General features: G+C 47.1%; 1 protein-coding gene across 3 annotated transcripts in view; it reads left to right on the plus strand.

Moving 5' to 3' along the window:
• SEPTIN11 (septin 11) overlaps positions 1 to 20,170 on the plus strand; it is a 58,530-nt gene that overhangs the window by 11,953 nt on the left and 26,407 nt on the right. For all 3 annotated transcript variants that reach the window (XM_075420831.1, XM_075420833.1, XM_075420832.1), the window contains exon 2: positions 17,988 to 18,102. In XM_075420831.1, coding sequence (XP_075276946.1) covers positions 17,988 to 18,102 — 115 coding nt within the window. The remainder of the gene's footprint in view (positions 1 to 17,987; positions 18,103 to 20,170) is intronic.

Raw genomic sequence — 20,170 nt, forward strand, 5'->3', positions numbered from 1 at the left:
AGAGCATGACCGAGATACCAGGAGCCAAAGGTCCAGCTCACAAAGGCATTTGGGAGCCTTGGTATGCGGATGGGAAGCCTTTGACAGCGCGTAGGGCAGGATCAGTGCCTGCCTCCCACTAGTTGTGGTCTGTGTGCTCTCTGCTCATCCAGCTGCTCTGTGGCAGGGCTGAAAACACCCTTGAACTCTGGCATTTTCCCCTCATGGTGGTTTTAGTAACAAAGTGTATCATCACAGCTGAGGGGCACCTGAGATGATAGCTACCCCTTTGCAAGACTTCAGTGCGTTTCACGCTCTTTCTTTGCAAAAGTTCACGTGCATCATTTAGCTGCGAGAACCTTTGTTGGTTGTTTTAAGAATAGTTACAGAAGGCTACTAGGAGACTTGCTGTAGTTAATCTGTGTTACCTGGTGTGTTTTTGCACCTTATGCCTCCAGATGTGGTCACACAATAAAGCAGTGCTTGCATCTGAGCCTCTGGAGTGGTTGCCTTCTGCAGGGGTATTTTGGAGGTGTTAGATCCCGGAAACATTTTGTGGTTCATCGCCTGAACTACTAGATAGAAGAGGCATGGCCTTCAGACAGGAGGGTGAAACTTCTTTGTTAGGTTTGTTTGTGTAGGTTGGGCTGTTGTGTTGGATACGGAAACTTGCCAAGCAGAAACTCCTCAAAGACCCATGGGGGCTGGCAGGGTGTTATTCCCTGAGAGGGGGCACTCGCCAGTTTTGTAGCTCAGCCTGCAGTTGTCATCTGTAGGGAAGCGGCTGACTGGGTGTGCTGCCCGCCTTACCCTGGGGCTGCTGGAGCTCTGCGAAGGCCATGCCAGGGTGCAAGCTCACTGCTGAAGCAGTTGGAACCTCTCCATTGCCCATATGGGGAGGTCAGTGACCAGCTTGAACGCAAGTTCACTGTCCTCTGGTTAAACACCCCATGTTCCCATTAAGTGCGTAAACTTTTAAATACGTGTTGGCTGTAACGCGCAGGGTTTTCTCTTTTTTTTGAAAGATACTGATAACCAAACCGTGTTTTTACTGCAGGCCTCTTCCTGGCAGAGCCATGGTGCTGGGAAGCACGATGAAGTGCTTATGCCCAGCGGAGCATTGTCCTGTCTCATAGGAAGAAAAAAGACATTTGCATCTACCGCCATAGTTTTGGCAAAATCAGCTGGGTCCACAGTTGGTGTGCTCAGTGAGGAGCACTGCTCCTCCCAGCTGCGGGATACCCAGGGGCTGTGCGGACCTGGCTATGCTGCCCGCTGCTGCTTTCAGGAGCCTCAGAGAACTTGTTCGTTGTCCGCGTGGAGCTTATGCTTTTGCCTGCCAGGAAAACCTCTCCCCTCTCATTTCCAGGCCAAGTGTTGCTCCTACTATGTATGTAAGTGACTGCTTACTGCCTCTCTTGTCCACTAGAAAGACCAACATTTGTAACAGGTTGAAATGCAACATAATCCTCAAGTGTTCTGGAGCTTTGACATATGCCATGAGGTCACTGAGCATACAGCTCTGCCAGGGACTGTGCTGGGACAGAGAGCTTTTGGAGAAATAACTATAGAAAGGCTGTTTCTGGAACAGAGGGGTATGGGACGGACAGACACCAAACACAAAACCCCCTTACTGATGGTGATAGGCGTGGGTAAAAAAAATACAATGACTAGAAAGTAAGTTTCCTTTGTTGTAGGGATGCAAGTCTCCATACTTTGATCAGTAACTTTCTCTTGAGTACCTGGAAAATGGCAGATGACGGATACAGCCCATAGGATTACACGTCTTGATGATGAACCTGCTGCCAAGTTATGGATACACATTGTTCTATCGGAGGGATCTGAGAATAGTCACAGGAAACCATGCAGAGCATAGCCATGTCTAGTTATTCACCATTAAGAGAATTAATTTGATTAAGTGTACGTGGTGGTGTTAATACATGGCTGCTTGCCCCTCTGACTTTATAAATCAGTTTGCTCTTCTGTGCCATTAAATATGTGACTGCAACGTCTTTCTTCAGCTTACTGCATGGGTGATGCTGGACGTATTCTTGGAATGCGCAGCAGGGGCCCGTTCCCCTTGCTGACAGGAAGAGAAATTAAAGAATAAGCCGACAGAAGACAGACCTGTTTCCTTTCCTGCCAGTGTACCCTGGGACTGGTTTGTGAGAACAGATTTGCTGACCAGGAGACTCTTGGTACTGGAAAGCTTTTGTGGTTTTTGTCAGGTTAGTGTGCAATATGCTTCCTGAGGTTTTAGGGGACTTTTTGCCTTTTTTTGTTTGTTTTTGTGATGGAATAAACTTTGTATGGCTGGAGCATTGGACCCTCTAAAGTCAATAGCAGGTTTTGGATCAAGGTCTCAGAATTATTTATAAGTAAGAATAGGATTTCATGGTTACAGGATGCATTTAATTAGTATCTGGAATTTAGCCCCTAGTGTAAGTTTGTTTATAGCAATGCTGTTAGTATTTTCCTTTAGGAGTTTTTGTTTGCTATGTGTTGTTGTTCAAAATAACACTTAGTGTTAATAAAACTTAGCAACAATAAAAAGAAAAATATTTTTGTCTTGTTGATTTCCTTATGTTGTGCATTTATGCACTGTTCCCATTGGACTTGTTTGTTCTGGGGTATGTATGTCACTTTTTCTAGAGCAAAAATTAAAATTGTTGGCCAAAAAAAGCTAAGCTTATGAAAAAATACTAGTTAGCTGAAGGTTCATGAGCTGGTAGCGTCTGAACCTACTTGCATGAAGGGGAAATGTGGGACTTTGAGGTTTTATTCACTTCTTTTTCATTTCATGTTGCACAGTCTTGAGGAGATTACCCCCTTACCAGCCCAAGGAATTTAATTGTGGCACTTCTGTTTTCATGACTGCTGCTGTAGAAGTGTTTGTGGGAAGCTGAATGTGGGATTAGTCTCATCTCTTAAAGAATGAGCTTCCTCCCCTGAAATCTCGATACGCTTCTTAGAAACATACTGGGAGTATTCACTAGCAGTGCTGAGCTTGAGATAGCTGCAAGCAGATTTCATGCTATAGAATATGAAACTTGACTGGAGCAAGCACAACCTCTACTAATGATTGGTGTCCACCAGGACTGGCGTAGCAATGCCGTGGTGCTGCGCTTCATGACAGGACAAGGGGCAATGGGCACAAACTGAGGCACAGGAAGTTCCGTCTGAACATGAGCAAGAACTTCTTCCCTCTGAGGGTGACGGAGCGCTGGAACAGGCTGCCCAGGGAGGTTGTGGAGTCTCCTTCTCTGGAGATATTCAAGACCCGCCTGGACAAGGTCCTGTGCAGCCTGCTGGAGGTGACCCTGCTTTGGCAGGAGTGTTGGACTAGATGACCCACAGATGTCCCTTCCAACCCCTACCATTCTGTGGCTCTATGCCTATAGCACCTGAACCTTGTGGGTGCTCCACAGTGACAGGGAGGTACATTTGGCCTTGAGCCAGCAGCTGCCTGGGCTGTGAGAGGCTTTGCTCTCTCCTTGCTCTTGCCAGCCCTGCTCGGAATCCTTTATTTGGCAGCAACCTTGCATTTGACTTTGTGAGCAGGATCCTAAATGATGGTAGTCTGACCTCAGAGAGTGGGGAGAGGAAAAGAGAAATGGAGTGTGACTTGGGGGTATCACTTGAGCCTCCAGAGCCCTTGCTGTTGACAGGGGAACTTGCAGCCTCTCTGTTGGGGATTGAATTTTAAGAGAGAGGAAGCTCCAACCGCTGAAGGTACATACTTGTGTGCCAACATTGAGTTTGGTCTCAAGTTCTAGGACATCCAGCTATATACAAGTGCAGAAGCACCTTCACTGGGACAGAAGCCAGTTACTGAAATGGCGTCTGTGCCAGCCTTGTCCCCCTCACCCACCCAGCCTGGTAGCACCAAGCTGGCTCAGTTTCCAGAGAACGGGGAAGGGGGAAAAGGGTGACTTTACAGGCTTGTGCTTTATTATGAGACATTCAGGAAGGGAGATCACGGGCAGGTTTTTCCACATCTGGAAACTTATGCCAGTTCTGCATCTGGCTTTATTTGTATTATTAAGATTACACTAATAAATCTGCTTGAAAGGCTTGATGGTGGGAAATTGCCATTTGCCAGTGCTGTGCTGTGGAAGAGAGGCTTTCTCCAGGCTGGGTGTCTGGTCTGCACGACTGATTATAGAGCTTGTACCACACACTGATGCTCTCTCATTCTTTTACTAGTGGGTTATCAGCTGTTATTTGGCTTTTTATATTAAGCCTGACATTTGCCTTTATTACAGGCTTTAGAGATTTCTGTAGTACAGTGCTTGGTATAAAAAAGGTAGTTGTTGGGGACTTTGCATAGGTTTCACTAAAAAGTTGTTCTGTTGGCTTGCATTTGTGTACAGGCAATGTTTTATTTACAGCACTGAGCTTAACCTGACAGCAAAGGCAGCATCCTGTTCTCTGGATTTCCAGGGGGGACTGGGAAGTGCTAGTCTCAAAACTGCACTTGAACTATGCATGACTGCATGATTTCTTGGCTCTTGCCAGTGCTTGGGGGCCTGGCTGGGTGAACACCCCTCCACACACACCGCATGCACTTTGAGCTGTGTCCTCCCCACAAAGACCGAGGCAGTGTGCTTTATTGTCTGCTCTTCAAATACTGTGCAGGCAGTGGGCAAGGGACTGAGCGCTGTTGCGGAAGAAAGTAGTGTCCTAGTTAAGTACTGCCACTGAATAACACTACTCATCTGTCCATCTTTCAGAGATGTGCTGTTACATGGTACTGTTTTTTTTTTAAGTGGCAGCTGGCAAGCAGTTTTCAGACGTCCAGAACTGTGCATGTGTTTGCTTGCAGACCACAGAAACGTACTGGAGACTGAAGTGGAGGACATACAGTGGGCTCGGTTTTGAGCCCAGCTGCTTAGAAATTGTTAGTGTCTTGGTGGCAAGCCTGGTAGCAAGTATGAGCCCTGGCAAAGGAGGAGAGAAGACAGGCAGGGACAAGGGTAGAAGTCGCCTCTGGGCTTTAGCTGACGCCACAGCTACTATTAGTTCATGGTACCATACCTCTTAGTCATTGCCAGGCCTGCTTATAGCACTCATGTCAGGAGAGTGTGTAGCCCTGGCAGTTTTAAAATGACAGGTCTGTCTGTCCACATGCATTTTGCTGAGAAGCTAAGGCCTGGATTTCCACCAGCTCGGGTAGGCTTTGTTATTCCGGTTGCCTCAGTTGCTGTTCCGGCGTGATTACAGGTAAAGGTGCAAGAAAATAAAGGCAAATTGTGCGGCAGTTTCTTATTCTGAATGCCATGGAGTTATCTGCTTCTCCAGGTCCTCTCTCCTTTGCAGCTTTTCCCTCCTAGACATCTCTCACACAGACAAGTTGCTGCTTTTACTCAAGGTGATAAAATTGTAGCCTTCAGAAATGAAGTTCTGTGGCTAGCCTAAAACATGTCTTTTCCTGCTAAGGAGTACCTTGCTGTGAAGTAGGCTACATTAAGGAAATCATCCCAGCTTGTATAAAAAGAGTAAGGAAAGCCGAGGTGACTACAGGAATTGAAGTTCCTGCTGTGAGCTGAGCTTGGTCTGGTGGGAAAGCTTGCCCATCCTTTCAGAGGCTGAGAGCTGTAAGCTAAAATACAGCTAGCAGCCGTGGAAGTGCTGCATGTGCTTGTGAAGGGGACACCTGGGGGGGCTCAGAAGCTCTGCCAGGAGCGTGCCCTGCGCCGGGGCTAGGCATACCGCAGGAACTGGAGGTCTGCTGCTGACCCTACCTTCCCAGTGTGTGTGTCTCGGCAAGCCAGGGGTTGCACGTGAATCCCCTACCCTCTGTGCTGGCACAGACCCACTGCCTCTTGCCAGGGTCCAGCCCTGGCGTGGAAGCTGTGCTCAAACACCTTAGGAGTCTCGTGCACTCAGTGGACTGTGGTGCAGCCTCATTGCCTTTATAATATATTCCCAGTCGCACCAATGAAACTATTTATTTTATTCCCTGGGAATTCCTGTCTCAGTAATAGAGGTATTTGGAAAATAGGTTCCTGCAAAAGAAACTTGTTGGACAAGCCTAGTGCTAGGTGTCATTGCCTATAGCTGGGGGAAGGATCCCTCCCTGCTGGGCCGTGTTCCCAGGCTCGTCTCCTGTGGGAAAACCCCACTGTTGTTTTAGGGTGATGGTGTCTGCCTGAGCCACCCTTGGAGGCACGAGCACTTGGGGGGTCCGGACGAGGGAGGAAGCAGTATTGCTGTCTGTCTGCTCTGTGACTGGTGTAAAGATGTTTCTGTGAAAAAGCCTCAACTTTTCTAGTGCCTTCAGAGGGATGCAGCATCACTAGCAACCCGTTCCTTTTTATTCCAGGTCTGTAGATGACCTGGAGCTGGTGAAGCATGAGGTGAGAACAGTCGGGGCTGCAGGAGTCTTTTGCTGATGCTAGTTGGCAACACCATCAAGAGTCCCTTGAATTACCATGCCGTGTCACGGCACAGGACAGGGAGGCAGCGTGAGGTTTCTTTGTGTTGGCTATAGTGTCTGCAAGGCCTCATTCTGACTGACTTGTTCCAGACGGTAGGTAACCGGCTTAATTTGGGCCATCTTCACTTGCTTGCTGACACAGGCTTCTCCTGAGATAATTAGCAGATGAAGTTGATGGTACCCATGCTTTGCTATCTGCAGTCGTGGAGGTCTGATATATGGGGGTTGAGTGGAACAGTGAGGAAAAAGTGATGTTTTACTCTGGTGCTAGCTGGGGCTGCCCAGGCTGACTGCAGTGGGAGATGTGATTTTGAGTCTCTCACTTCCCGCTTGGAGACGTCTGCATGGTGGAACATCTCTGTGACTTCGTAGCTAGCTCTTCTGGCCCAGGCAAACAAATAATCATGGGAGTTGGATTTCCTTGCTGGTCTGTCTGCAGTGGAGGCTGAGGACCTGTTTTTCAGAGGACAGAAATGTCTGGCTTCAGAAGGGGAGTTTGGCCATGCTGCGTAAGAGGGCTTGGTGGCTTGTGCTGTGGTGGGGACTTGCGGTTCTGTAGCGTCTTTCACATTGTGTTACTTGCAGTTAGTCACAAGCCTTTGCCCTTTTTGGTGTGTATGGAGGAGTAACTCAACATAAACTGCAGTGCAGAAAATAGGTGTGGGGCAGAGTGGGACTCTTCATGTTTATGGGAGTTGGTTTAGATCTCTGGAACAAAAGGCATCTCTGCCACAACCCACAAACTGGAGCTGTAAAGCTTGTCCTTGGATTCCTTGTGACTACAGCACCAATCCTTTCTTCTGGTGGTGTAAATGTTTATTTAGCTGTCTCTTACACATTTATGGAATTTAAACTCTTTTGAGTGTATGTTGGGCAATTGCCGGTGTACTGTCCGGGGATTGTTTATGACTTGGAGCATCACCAGGATTGTAGTGGTCATCAAATGCCTGAGTGATCCTGCCCCTGTGCAAGTGATGGATGTGGAGAGGACTGTGGGAACATTCCTGTCGGCGGGCTGCATGCGAGAAAAATGTTTTGTCTTGCACTGCCTATCGAGTCCGGAGATGTTAAGTCTCTGCAGCAGTCGGTCAAGGCAGCAAAACACGAGGGGGGTAAAAAGCCTGGTATAGAGTGGCCTTCTAGTGCCATCCTCTCCTAATGATAATAGTGCTATGACTGTGCTGCAGACCTGGACCTGATGTGCTTTCCCCTGGAAGAACTCTGGCCAATTAACATTTTTGGAAAGACAAAACAGTGTCTTTCAAGGCAACCACAAAGATTTGGAATTAATGAGGTGGAGGGAAGGAAGTACTTCAGCTAAAATGAGGAATTGCTCCTTGAAGCTATGTCCTATTTATGAAAATTTTTATACAGGCTTTCCCTGTTAAAGGCATGAAAATGAAGACTTGCTGAAGGCGAGTGGGGAATGTTGTTGCTGTGAAGTCATGTGAGAGCTTGAAGTCTAGGGACTAAAGTTTCAGAACTGTCAGCAAAGTAATTCAGTAAACCTTGACGTTCTCCTCTGCATGCAGGTTCCATTCAGCTGAATTCTACTTTAGCTCCTGCTGAAGACAGAGAATTGCATGCTAAAGCAAACAACATTATTTGTAATCCTCTATATTCTTTGATTGCTTACCTTTTCTTAATAATAAGTGACTTGTGGCACCCTAGAAGAGCTTCGTGTACCATAAGGGGCTATGCACATTCCATTTTCCTTCCCTGAGCACATGTGAGGGCTATGACTTAACACTCAGAAAATTAGACCATACCATTAATGCGTTAAAATACAGTTTTCCTGATTTTTTTTTTTCTTTTGCTGTCTGCATTATTTTGTCAGAACTGCACTCAAGTGTATATGTTACTAGTGAGAGTAAAAACACTGGACTTGTCTTCTCTGGCCTTTTATTTAATATCCTTAGTGTCATAAATGCATGTGCATGTTACATATGAATTTAAGAAGAGCTGGTCTGAGCCAGCTCTTTCAATCCAGTTGATACTGGATTGACACTTCCTTGGTGATGCTGGACCAGTAAAGTTTCCCTGAGGAATTCCAGTGTGTATGTAGCACTTGTTGGGACTCTAAAAGTTCTGGTAGGGGGTTTCCAAGGAGTACATTTACCTGCTTCGTTTAGGTCCTCCAGTAACTCCAAGCCCAAGACAAGTTGACAATGTGTTGACCATGTGAAATCACATAGCTGAATTATAATTTTTTTGTTGAGACCTGTTCATACTCTGCTGTGGTACCTGGCCATTGAAGAAACTGTGTACATAGGTATATCAGCATTGTCTTAGGATTTTGATATGAAGACAATTACTGTGGTAAACATGAACTTTTTAGTCCCGAATCAAGAGAACTAGTAAATAAATTATCTGAAGCTATATGCCTTTACACAGAAGCTCTGCGTGCCCTACTTGGAAATTGGGTCTGTGCAGGTAACTGTAGCATACCCGTGTGCAGGGCAGCACCACACCATGGTGCCCCCCGCCTGCCTCTGAGCAGGCCAGCAGGCCATAGTATTAATGCAGATCCTGTCGGTAAGTCCCAGGGCTAATTAATTAACCAGAGCACGATATGGGGCACCTTTCAGTCCTGGAGCTTGCTGAATAGCAGCTGACAAAATGTGCCCTTGATATACAGCTACAGTTTCTCAGGAAAGTAAACCACGGGGTTAAGGAACAGCAAGCCAGCCCTGCTTGGCTGTGCCTGCATCACCTTGAAAGGAAAGCTGCTGCTTTTTCTTTAGAATGGCCTTTAATTTGAGTCAGGTATTGGAACAGTGCTGCCTTGTTACGGTTTTATAAGCAAGCCCTGTGAGCTGCTTTCCTGTCTAAAAATCTCTGTGTTTTGCTCTTGTTGTGTTCACCCCCCTAACTGGACTGGAGTTGATGGAAGCCTGGGGAAGGTTTGAGGAAAACTTGGCAATGGGATTAGATGTTCTGTTCCCAGGTTTGTGTTAATTCTGCCTTCTTGTGCCCAGGATTGGTGTCCCGGAGAGCTCCCTGCAAATGGCCTCTGCGTTAGTGTCACCAGGAGTCTCGCTGAGTTCATGTATCACACTTTCCTCTGTGTCGAGTCCCATATTGCACTGTGCCTCCATCTAATGGCTTTTAGGAAAGTATAAATCCACTTATTTAATGGCCTGTGATTCAGCTGTTTCAGGGTTATTTTGAGTGCATGACAGTGGAATACAGAAGGAAATGGCTGTTGTTTTTTTTCCTCTCTGCTGTCTTGCTGGACTACATCTGTATCTGTGTATCTGTGGTGGTGTGGGACTGTGTAGCCAGAAGGGCTGGAAGAGGGCAAAAGAAGTGGAGGGGGAAGTACTTCTGATGTCCATGTAGAAACATGCCTTCCTGCCATCTCCCAGTTAGCTTCTGCCCTACTGATCTGAGTTGTTTTTAACTCTTAAGATTATGCATTCTCAAGTCTGACAAACTCGACCTTCTCCAATACTTGCTGATGTAAACTGGCCTAGTGTCACTGGCCGACTTGCATGCTGTATAGCCAGGCAGCAGCTGGTGGTCTGCTGGGCTGTGGTCCCCACTGAAAACATTTTGTTCAGGGCTGGTGTGAAGGATCCTCCAACTTTCTCAGCTTCGCCTGGCTGAGAGAGAATGGCAGGGATGCTAAAAGGGATCGATCTGCTTCTACCTGCGTCTGGCACTTCAGAAGACAAAAGGGGGGAAATTGTAATAAAAATTGTGGGCCATTATTTGAAATAGGAGGCATGGAGCATTGCAACCTCGGGAGCCTGGCACTGGATAACAACTCCCATTTTATGTCATCAGCCGCAGATGAGCGGTCAAAAAGCCAGTTAGCTGCACGTCGTCCTCCTGTCAGGAGAGAGATTGGGCAGAGAAGCAAAGAGCATCTGGTTCTCATTGGGCTCTGCCTCTGGATGGTCTTCATTCTTGTTTGTCACATTATGTCTCTTTCCCCCTCCCTTCCTCCTTCCTCTCTCGCTTTCTTTTTTTTCCCCTTCAGTGGGTTTACAAGCCTTGCTGGAATGCACATATGGTCCTTATCATCCCCAAAGTCCGGCTTGGTTGTTTTTTTTTTTTTTTTTGCTGGTTAGCAGTTTGTGACATCAGGGGCTGTTAGAGGCATTAGTTACCTTTACTCCAAATGTAAAGGCCCGTGGTTTTTGGAAACCTATGGAGGAAAATGTCTTTTATGTCAGTCCTTGGCAGAAATGGAGCTGTTAGTTGCTCTGAGCTTGCACTGACCTTTAGCCAAACATTTTGCCTGGAAGACAAATGTTCGTTCCCACTCTCTACAGCCACTTCTGAATTTTCAGATTTTGCTGACTTCCCTCTTCCCAGAAGAATGTGACTGTATCCTTTTTCTCCATCCTCCTGCTGAGTTGCTGCAGCGTGCCAATGTAAGCAATTCCCCTCGCCTCCCTGCCGGCGTGCCTTGGAGGCGCGGGAGCAGCGGCGGCTCTGCCGGCTGCGGGGAGCGTTTCAGCGCCGCATGGCAGGGGCTGCGGCTCGTAATTGCAAGCTGCTGGCAGCCAGGACATTTGTTGCTGGATGCTGGGAGATGGGCCTTGGGCTTCCCGCCCCACGTTGCATCCGTGCTGGGGAGCTGGGATTGGGGCGGGGGTTTCGCTCGGGTGGATTTTCCCCTAGCAGGCAAGGCTTGTGTGGGCTGCAGCTGGGCAGGGGCCAGCTTGCGATGCCTGCTTGCTGTCCCCAGTGTCATCCTGCGATTCATTTGGGCAGCCAGCTTTGGAGAGAGGATGTTTCCTTCCCCGTCCATTCTGCATGTTGTTGCCTGCGCTAATGTAAGCGTGTCCAGCACCACCCAGTCTCTGTCCCCTCAGGGGGACCCCTTGCTTTGTCTCACTGGCAGCCTCCTTTGGCTGGGGATTCGCCAGATAAAACCTCATATATTTGTAGAGCAATATTCTGTGTGAAGAGGGGCAGCACGAGACCCACACTTCCCCTTCCCTGTCTGCTGCTGCTGGGTGCTTTGTTGGCCTAATTGTTTCCAGCCTTCCTCCCACAAAATAACGTTTTCTGTGATCCCGATTCTCCGGGCTTCAAAGGAAAAACCAGCACATTCAAGGAGACCCTTTTTGTGTCCCTGTGACCTCCATGGTTACTGGGCGAGGGAGCCAACTGTGGCATAACACTTTATTGGTGGTATTTCTTGTTACTGGGAGTAGGACGGCCTGGCTCCTTGCTGTTGTTTTAGACCTTGCTGGAGGGCTGGGGGAGGGGACTTACTGGATGAAGGACGCTCTGTTGAGAAGCTGTGTGCCCCTAAGCAGCTACAAGCTGGTGCCAGCTCTTATTTGGGAAGAACGAGATAGTTTGCTGAGGTCCAGCCCTTGGGGGCAGTAGCTGCAGCAGCGAGCTGCTCTGCTCGGTGGCAGGGCAGGAGGCATAGCCATCCAGCTTGCCTACCCCTCTGATGAATCTTCATGGCTTGCTTGACACATGAATCTACAGAATGGGGATATGTCTTCCAAAAGGCTCAGCTTTGCCCCTGGAGAGAAGGGGGGGAAAAAGGGGGTGGGGTGGGGTGGAAGGACCTCCCAGGCTTCAGTAGCTCATGGAGACATCGGCCCGAGTCTGCTGCCAGCCAGCAGCCCAAGCATGGAGACAGGAACCCCCCCTTCTCTGGTGGTGACACTGATGGTTATCCTAGCCTAAAACAAAAAAGAAGTCCTTCCTTTCTTGATCAACTGATTGATTGCTATGGGCTGTTTTCTTGTGGCATGACTGCACTAACTATGGCAAGTAGGGGAAAAGAATTATTCGTTCTTTTCGTGTGTGTGTGTCCCCGCATTATACTTGAGCTCCCTTGTCCAAGAGCTAAGGGTTTAACCATCACTTAAGTCTGTATAAGGAAAGGGACAGGGCTTGTGGGTGCTGTTTCAAGGAACTTAAACACGGAGCTTGAGCCTGACCCTGGAGTAAGCGCTGGGAATACTTTCATGCACTGCCGGCAGGGACCCTAGTTCTCAGGTTTAACATAGGGAGAGGGTATGATGAATCCATCTCTTGCCAACTACTCTTTGCTTCTGTGCTCCCTGCTCTTTCCTGAGCCATGTTTTTGTCTGAGCAGACTAAAGTATCTCTGAGGTCCCTGGCTTTGGATACAGCCTCTAAGATTACTTCAGAAACGCGGGAAAGTGTGCTTAGTAATGGGGCAAAAATGTAGCTGGCCTGAGCTGCTGACAACAATAAAAGCTTTCAGAATTTCTTAAAGGTGCCTCCTAAGTTGTGTGGCCCCAAATAACTAAACACTTGCTTCATATTTGTGGTTGAGCTCAATATTTTGCATACCAGCGTTTTTCCCCCCTTGAATGTGAGGCTCGTTTTTGCTTTCTTTAACTCTTCAGAGGCTGTGTGAAAGTGACCCCCAGCTGCCAGGAGCAGTGGGCCAGGAGGGGCTGAAGACGAATGTTTTGCCAGCAGCCTTAAAGCAGAAGAGGCTCAGCCAGGAGCTTGCTTGGGTTGAGGTAACAGCCATCATCAAGGTTAAATCCTGAGCAGGGAGAGCAGACCTGGGCAATAAATGCAGGTGTCCTTGTGGATGCTATCTCCTCAGCCTTTTGGGAGTGACACTCTTTTTTTTTCTACTCAGGAGAGGAACAACTTTGCTTTATCTCAGATCAGCTACCAGGCACCTTCTGAAGCGTAAGGACATGACTCTGCTTTGTGTGGCCACAGGAGAAGTGATGCTTTTCTAATCATGGGACTCACCTTTATATCCACCTCCCTGTCTGCACACAGGCACACTGTTGCTGACTCCAATGAGGAAAATGTTTCCACTTACTCCTGCTAGCTCTGCCAAGCCACCGTGGCTTAGGAGGAATGAGCTGATTCTCTCCTTGCACGTGCCTCGTCAGCCAAATTGTTTTATAAAGCTTCACTGAATTACATCCAGGCAAACCCGTTGTTTGCCACACAGCATCTGTTGCAGCATTGCTTTGCCCACCAGGAGCTATGTATGAAGAAAACCAGATCCGAAGTAGACTTGACAGGGCTCTGAGACTGCAAAACCTTGCTTGTCTTTTGCAAGGAATTTCCACCCCCACCCCCCCCCAGCAGCTGTGATAACAGCATCTGAAAGATTGTTGTTGACCCAAGAAATATCAACTGTGGGATGCCATGTAGGTCACTCTGCAAATAAGAGTAAAGTGATCAGCATCTTTCCCAATAAACAAGCATTTATTTGTTCATGTCACTCTAGTTTTTGTAGGGGTTAGCGCATAGCTCTGGAGGTTTAGGATCGCTTCCTGCTCATGCAGATGGTATGTGAAGAGGGAGGGAAGATTTGCCTTGTAATGCGAGGTTCGGTAAAGGAGACATGACTGTGTCTTAAGAGTTTAAAAATAAAGACTGCTTTTGGGATGTCTTAAGCTCTCTGACATCCGAGAACATCCAGACACCCAAGTCTAGCAGTGTATCTGGTGCAAATTGGCAGGTCTCTATAGAAAGTCTGTGGAGCTGCAGTTTTACCCATGCTGATCTTGTCCATAGCTCCTGAGCTGCAAGCAATGGAAGATGCTTGGCAAACAGGTATTCTTTTAGCATGCTTCTAAGAGGTCAACGCTTCCAGATATGACGACTTGTCTGTGTGTTAATAAGGCGTCTCTTGGGACTGTGTTACTGTGCGTGACAGTTGAGGAGTTGTTTTAGTTCAGGAGTGTCTTTAGGTGCAGTATTCGGGAGAGGAGTTGTGCTGAGCTCTGTTCATCTTCTGAGGGAAAATGAGGAATACCCTTGGGAGGAAGTTGGTGAGGCAGGATGATGATAAACCTTTCCACCTGGGGTGAAGTGCCTTGCAGTGCTGCTGCCTTCCTCTGGAAGAAGAGCCCCATGTCAGGAGAAATAAATCAATGCTTGTAGCATTGCTCTCCTGACTTGTTGGGTGCACATGGGGGCTCTGGGGTTGTCTCTGGGGGGCAGGAGCCTTCGCCTATGTCAACCTTTGACCACTTTTCAGCTGGAGGCACCCAGTTCACAGTGGGGTGACTCACTTGAGATCAAAACCCAGCCCACTGACTCGCATGTCACAGCAATGCACAGCCAGAGCAGCGTGGCCATCTGACTTAGCATCCCGTTGTTTTTAAAACACTTCTGTTTTGCCATACTGAACGCGTGAATCACTTGCCTGTTGTGCTAATTATACACTGAGCAATCATGCTTGTTGCTCTGTGGCAGAGACTTCCTTTCCGTGCGGATAAAACCTGAGCTCATGAGCGACTCTTGAGTTTGCAGTGGTTTCAGTCCAGGCAGCCCAAGGGCTGAAGACTGTAGCCCTGTTGAGCTAATAAAGCCAGAACTGCCCAGTCCAATGCAGTCAGGCTAATTGGTAAAATTGGGCATTGTGGTTTTGCTGATTGGTATCCTTACAGACCTGTGCCTTGGCTAAAGGGGCCACAGAGCCACAGGGTGGGGTGGGGGTCCTGCAGCTTCTGGTCTGTTGTCCGAACCTCTGCCGTGGGGAAAGCAGAGAAAGCGGCTGGGATTTTTCTCCTTGTGTCAGCATCGCTGTAGTTACTGAGCAGGAGTAAGCTATCCCCTTGAAGAGAGAGCAAGAGCAGAGGCCTGGCTGCAAAGGTAAGAGGCTATGCAGTGCGCGCACCTCCCTTTAATCGTTCTTCTCGAAGAGGAGCAGCCTACATCTCCCCCCAAAAGGTGCTGGCTCTCCAAGTCCATCTGCATGCAGTGGAACTGGCTGTTATGTTGCACGATGCTTTCATTTGTGTGTGGAGGGAGATATTTAGAAACTCTAGTTACTTTGGCTCTCCTGCTTTGTCCAAAATGCATATCAGTGATACTTAGGCAGAAATGCATGTATTTTCTGTACCCACTCTACTCAGTGAGATGTGCTGCAGTCCGGAGAATGCTGAGGGAGATGGAGATTTTGGTTTGCATTTCATCTCTGCCCATGCCTTGCTGAGCTTTTCATGAGTGTGTTGGTGTTTTGGGCACATATCAGACCACTTCTGCCTGCTGTTATGCATCACAGCTTGTGAAAAATATTTGATATTGAAAAGTGTGCGGGTAGTTTTTTGTTTCTTCCATTGTTGATGTTTGCCACTTGCAGAAAAAAAAAAACAACAAAAAAAACAAAGAAAGAGGAGGGAGCTAAACAAAGAAGATATGCAGCAAAAAAACCCAACTGACACAGGTGCAAGAGATGAGTCTAACTTCTGTTCCTGCTGAGTAACTGGTGATGAGGCAATACTTGCTTTCCCAAAATATATCAGGAAAGAGATATTGGTGCTGTGCTGAGAGATGTTCGACACCCACCACTTTCTGTGAAGCCTGTGAGTCATGGGCACCTATTGCTTTCTGGGATCTGCTCCAAGCTCCCTTCACTTAATCATAAGCCCAAGCCCACTGGCGTTTTAAAAATACTAATGTTACAAATATATAATTTAACCCATTCACATCATGCATAATTCCCAGGGTCTCCTTCCATTGCCTGGGACCTTTCCAGGAAAATCACTGTTGCAGGTAAATGAGGTGATGGTCTCTTTCACATTGTTTTTTTTTTTCACCCAGCCTGGGTGAAGGAGGTGATGTCTCTTAATCACCTTAAGCTGCTGTGGCACAGTGCTGGTGGATTGCTGTCCAGTATACAGAGGGATGGAGGTGAGCAGTCTGGTGTATTGGCATTAAGCCTTCAGACAAGCCTGGTTCAGATGTTAAGAGAAGACTTGGATATCCAGTATGGGTGTCAAGCTGCGTGTGCCAGCATGGCAAAAAGGAGCCTTTCGTGCCATGTAGCGATGACACAGAGTTAGACATTTTTACTTTGAGATATTGCCTTTCTCATAGAATTTCTGTATATTTTTTCTGAGTCTTCATAAATACCCAGCCCAGATGTGGCTTCTTTCTTCCTGCGATCAGTGGTTGGACTGTATGCTTTGAAGAGGGAGGCAGAGATGCTCAGCAATTGTGCAGAGAGTGCGAAGTCCTCCTCCGCTTCTGATTCTTATTTTAACAACCAAAAAGTGTCTTTTTGCATATCTGGTCCAAAGCCAGCTGGTTTTGTGGAAAAGAAGCTGGTGCTTCCAGCATCTTTAAACCAGGCTGCGGCTGCCTATGACTGTAATTTAGCTCAACAGTATAGCCTAGGTGGAGTGACTCTACTGGAAATGTTTGGGTTTGGAGAAAGACTAGTATCTTAAGGACAACAAACTTTTGGAGAAAAATGTTGTGTGAAATAACAGCAGAACTGCTCTAGGGCTGCTGAGGAGGTTTTTCTTTTTTTTTTTTTTCTTTTTTTTTTTTTTCTTTTTTTTTTTTTAATCTGTGCTCAGGATGTTGTCATAACTGCCGGGGAAGAGATAACCAGGCTGGCTTCTTTTTCCAAGCCTCTCTGGTTTGCTGTACAGCTGTTGTGGAAAAGTCCTAAATATAATCTTGGAGTTGTGCCAAACCTCACTTCTGTGAGGTCTGTGCTGCCCTGTCACACTCCACAAAATGGCCTTGGGGTGTTTGATGTTATCGTCTCCATCCCCTGGCAGCCTGGGCAAGGAGAGCAGTCACGAGGGCTGACTTGCACCTCTGGCGTGCCTGGCCTGGCTTTTTCCCTGCTGAAGACATGGAGGGGCAGCGTGGTGGGCTTTGTAAGTCATGCAGGAAACCCTGGGAACAATGACCAGCTTTCTCACCTCGTGTCGGATGAGGTTATTTGTAAACCAAGGCATCCGCAGAGCAGCATGCACTCTCTTTTCCCATCTGGTCAAGGCCTGTAAAGCTGGAAAGAGATTTAGCTGGCTTTAGAGGTGGTGTTGCCACTTAGGCTGTGTCCTTCTGTGGCCATGCCAAAAGGTTGTAGCAAAAATACAAGAGTGTCTCATTTTTCTTGTACTGCTAGGAGGATGGAGCAAGTCTGAGAGCTGCTCCTTCCCTTTGGCAAACAAAGCCAGGGAGAGCATGAGCTTGGCTGGCGCTCTGCCTACCCAGGTTTATTTCGGGCACAGATTTTGAGGTTGCAACCAGGACTACATCACAACCTGTGTCACTCTTTCACAGGCTGTTTGGGAGAGCTGGCCTCACTGAGTGGTTTGGGGAAGCTCCCACGCTGCTGGGGGAGCCTTGAAAGGGGAGGTTGGCTGGTTTCTGCCATAGAGCTGTACAGCGGGCACAGAGGAGGCGGGCTGAGCTGCTTCACCAGTTAAACAGAAGTTGGTCTGCTTGCAGCAATCACCATATTTCACTGTCTCTCTTCCAGGTGTCTGCCTAAATAATCCGTAGTTGACCCTACGAATATGTGATGTTGAGGCCTCGGAAACAATGTCTGGGTGTTGCAAATTGCTATGGAATCATGGTTTATTAGTTGCAGGCATGGAGAAACAGTCTGGTGCTGTTTGCATGCCTTGGGGTTGGGGACATTTTAGCTCCGGAGCCCCACAGTAGAGAGCTGGATAGAATTAAAAGGAGAGTGCATTTAGGAGGCAAACCTAAGACAGGGAGATCCTGTGTCCTGAAAACTCTTTGTGTTATTACATAGTGCTGACAGGACTAGGCACAGTCTTCTTCCCTGACAGGGGCGCTGCAACTCTGTTAAATGCCTTTCTTTTTGGTCTTATAGAGCGATGACCTTAGGAACCTATCCCTCTCTGGCCATGTGGGCTTCGACAGCCTCCCTGATCAGCTGGTCAACAAGTCAACATCGCAGGGCTTCTGCTTCAACATCCTCTGCGTGGGTAAGTCATCCTGTGCTGTCAGGCGGTTAGCTCACGGCAAGGGGTGCAAGCGTATTCAAAATTAGCACCTTCTCCTTCCTGCAAAGGCTAAGGTCTGAGCCAGTGGGGACCGTAGTGGCAGGGAAGTGACAGTTTCTTCCCAGAGCTTCTCCAGGATAAAATCTAGTGCCCTTCTTTTCCTTTTTTCTGCCCTGTCCCCTGAGTCAAAATGTGGAAATTTCTAGATGTTAAAAATCTACCCTTTTGATAGTCATGCAGTTCTGCTTTCCGCAAGGACTGCCCATAAGGAAACTGAGCTAGCTTGGGAACTAAATGTATTTTTAAAAGAATGTTAACTTAAATCTGCTTTTCTCTGGGTTGGGCACAGAGGCTGTTTCTCAATAAACTACATTGCTTCCCTTCCAGGCTTTGCCTGCCTGTCTTGTTATATTCTTAGTTTCCTCAGTTGGAAACGATGCCATTTTTAGTCTCCAAATGCTGTATTTCAGAACAAAGCCTGTCACCTGTTCTCTGCTGCATTTAATCTGGGTGCTGCAAGTTGAATTTATAGCCAGAGTTACTGTGTTACTTTTCCCAAATTGTTCAGAGGGTGAATTATGGGGAGGTGACTGCTTCTCTTGGCCATAGAGAGATACCTGCTGTCTTGGTTCTCTGTGGGTACTAGACAGTTGGACAGCCCTTGGTCAGCCCTAGGGAGCCATGTGCCAAAACACCTTTGACCTATTAGTGGACCTCTGTAAGATGCCCCAAGAATGTGGGCCTGTGAATTGACAAAAATCGTGAGTTTTAGTTTGGCAGAGCAGTCTACAAACGTCATCTTTCCATTCATTGTTCATTTAAGCCTGTAAGAAAGGAATATTGTCCCTGCTAATTAGTTACATTTATTAGCTGGAAAAAACCCACAACCCTCTGACTGTGATTTTCTACAGCAAGATGAGAATTTCTATCTGCAGTGCTGGGTGAGGGATCTGTAAAGAAATCTGGCAAACAAACTAGATTCCTCTCTGTAGCTTTGCATGTCGAAGAACAAGATAAGAGAATAGTTTTACCTCTACCAACGCTCACGTGGCTCTCTTAGCAGCATGAAATCACTTAAAATTCAGCAGTGAACGTCTCTATTAGCAGGCAGCTCTTTGATCAAAACAGCATAAATTAATTGCCTTTTTCTCTTGCAGTAAATATCCCTCTCTTAGCATGACTTGATATGTCTCCATTAACATAGCAATTTGGTCCAACTCTTTTCTCTTGTAAAATGTGCTGATCAACCACTTTTCGTCCCAAATTAAAATTTCACACAAATTGCTGCAGTTGTGCAAGGAATAGAAATCCCCCCCTTTAAAAAACAAAAACTATTGAAATTGTGTTTTGAGAAAGGACAGAATTGTCTTTGGTATTGTAATGTGAGGCTTTTAATTGTGGGATGCGTGGATAAAATACTGCAAAGCCCACCTAGCACAGCTGCATTCACATCAGGAGCTCACTAAAATACGTAGCTTCAGAGGTTAACAGCCTGTGCCATCAGTTTAGGACTGATCTTTTCATGTGGGTTGCACTCTATGTGGGCCTAGATTTTGAGCTACAATGTGATATACACTTTCTGTCTTCCCCTCTTTCATTTGTTCATTCTTTTTTAAAAGCTTGCTTTATGTCATGCAACTTCCCGGGGTAGGAATGCTGCGACAAGCATCTCTCTGCTTAATTATTTTACTGGGCTTTAAGTAATCACTTACCTTTCTGAGCCTAGCATGAAAATGGTCGAAGTCAAAGCCAGGAAAATGAGCTGTCGAGTATTACAGAGCAACAGGCAGTTGCTGAGTAATGGTATTTGCTTCTGTGGACACAAATACTGTACGAAGCTCTGAGGTCTGCAGAGTGGAGGCTTTGCATATTTTGAGAGAGATTTTCATGATAGGAGAGCTGCATACAGCCTAGAGAGATGCATGAGGGCAATCCCATATAAAGGCTCCCCTCTCCCACCTGAAATTTTGCATTGCTCTTTGATTATTCACTTCTATTTAAGATTTTGGGAGCGGTTGAGAGGTTGGGATGGGACCCCCTCACCAGCCTG

This window comes from Opisthocomus hoazin, chromosome 5, assembly GCF_030867145.1.
Source record: "Opisthocomus hoazin isolate bOpiHoa1 chromosome 5, bOpiHoa1.hap1, whole genome shotgun sequence".
In the NCBI taxonomy this organism is placed as follows: domain Eukaryota; kingdom Metazoa; phylum Chordata; class Aves; order Opisthocomiformes; family Opisthocomidae; genus Opisthocomus; species Opisthocomus hoazin.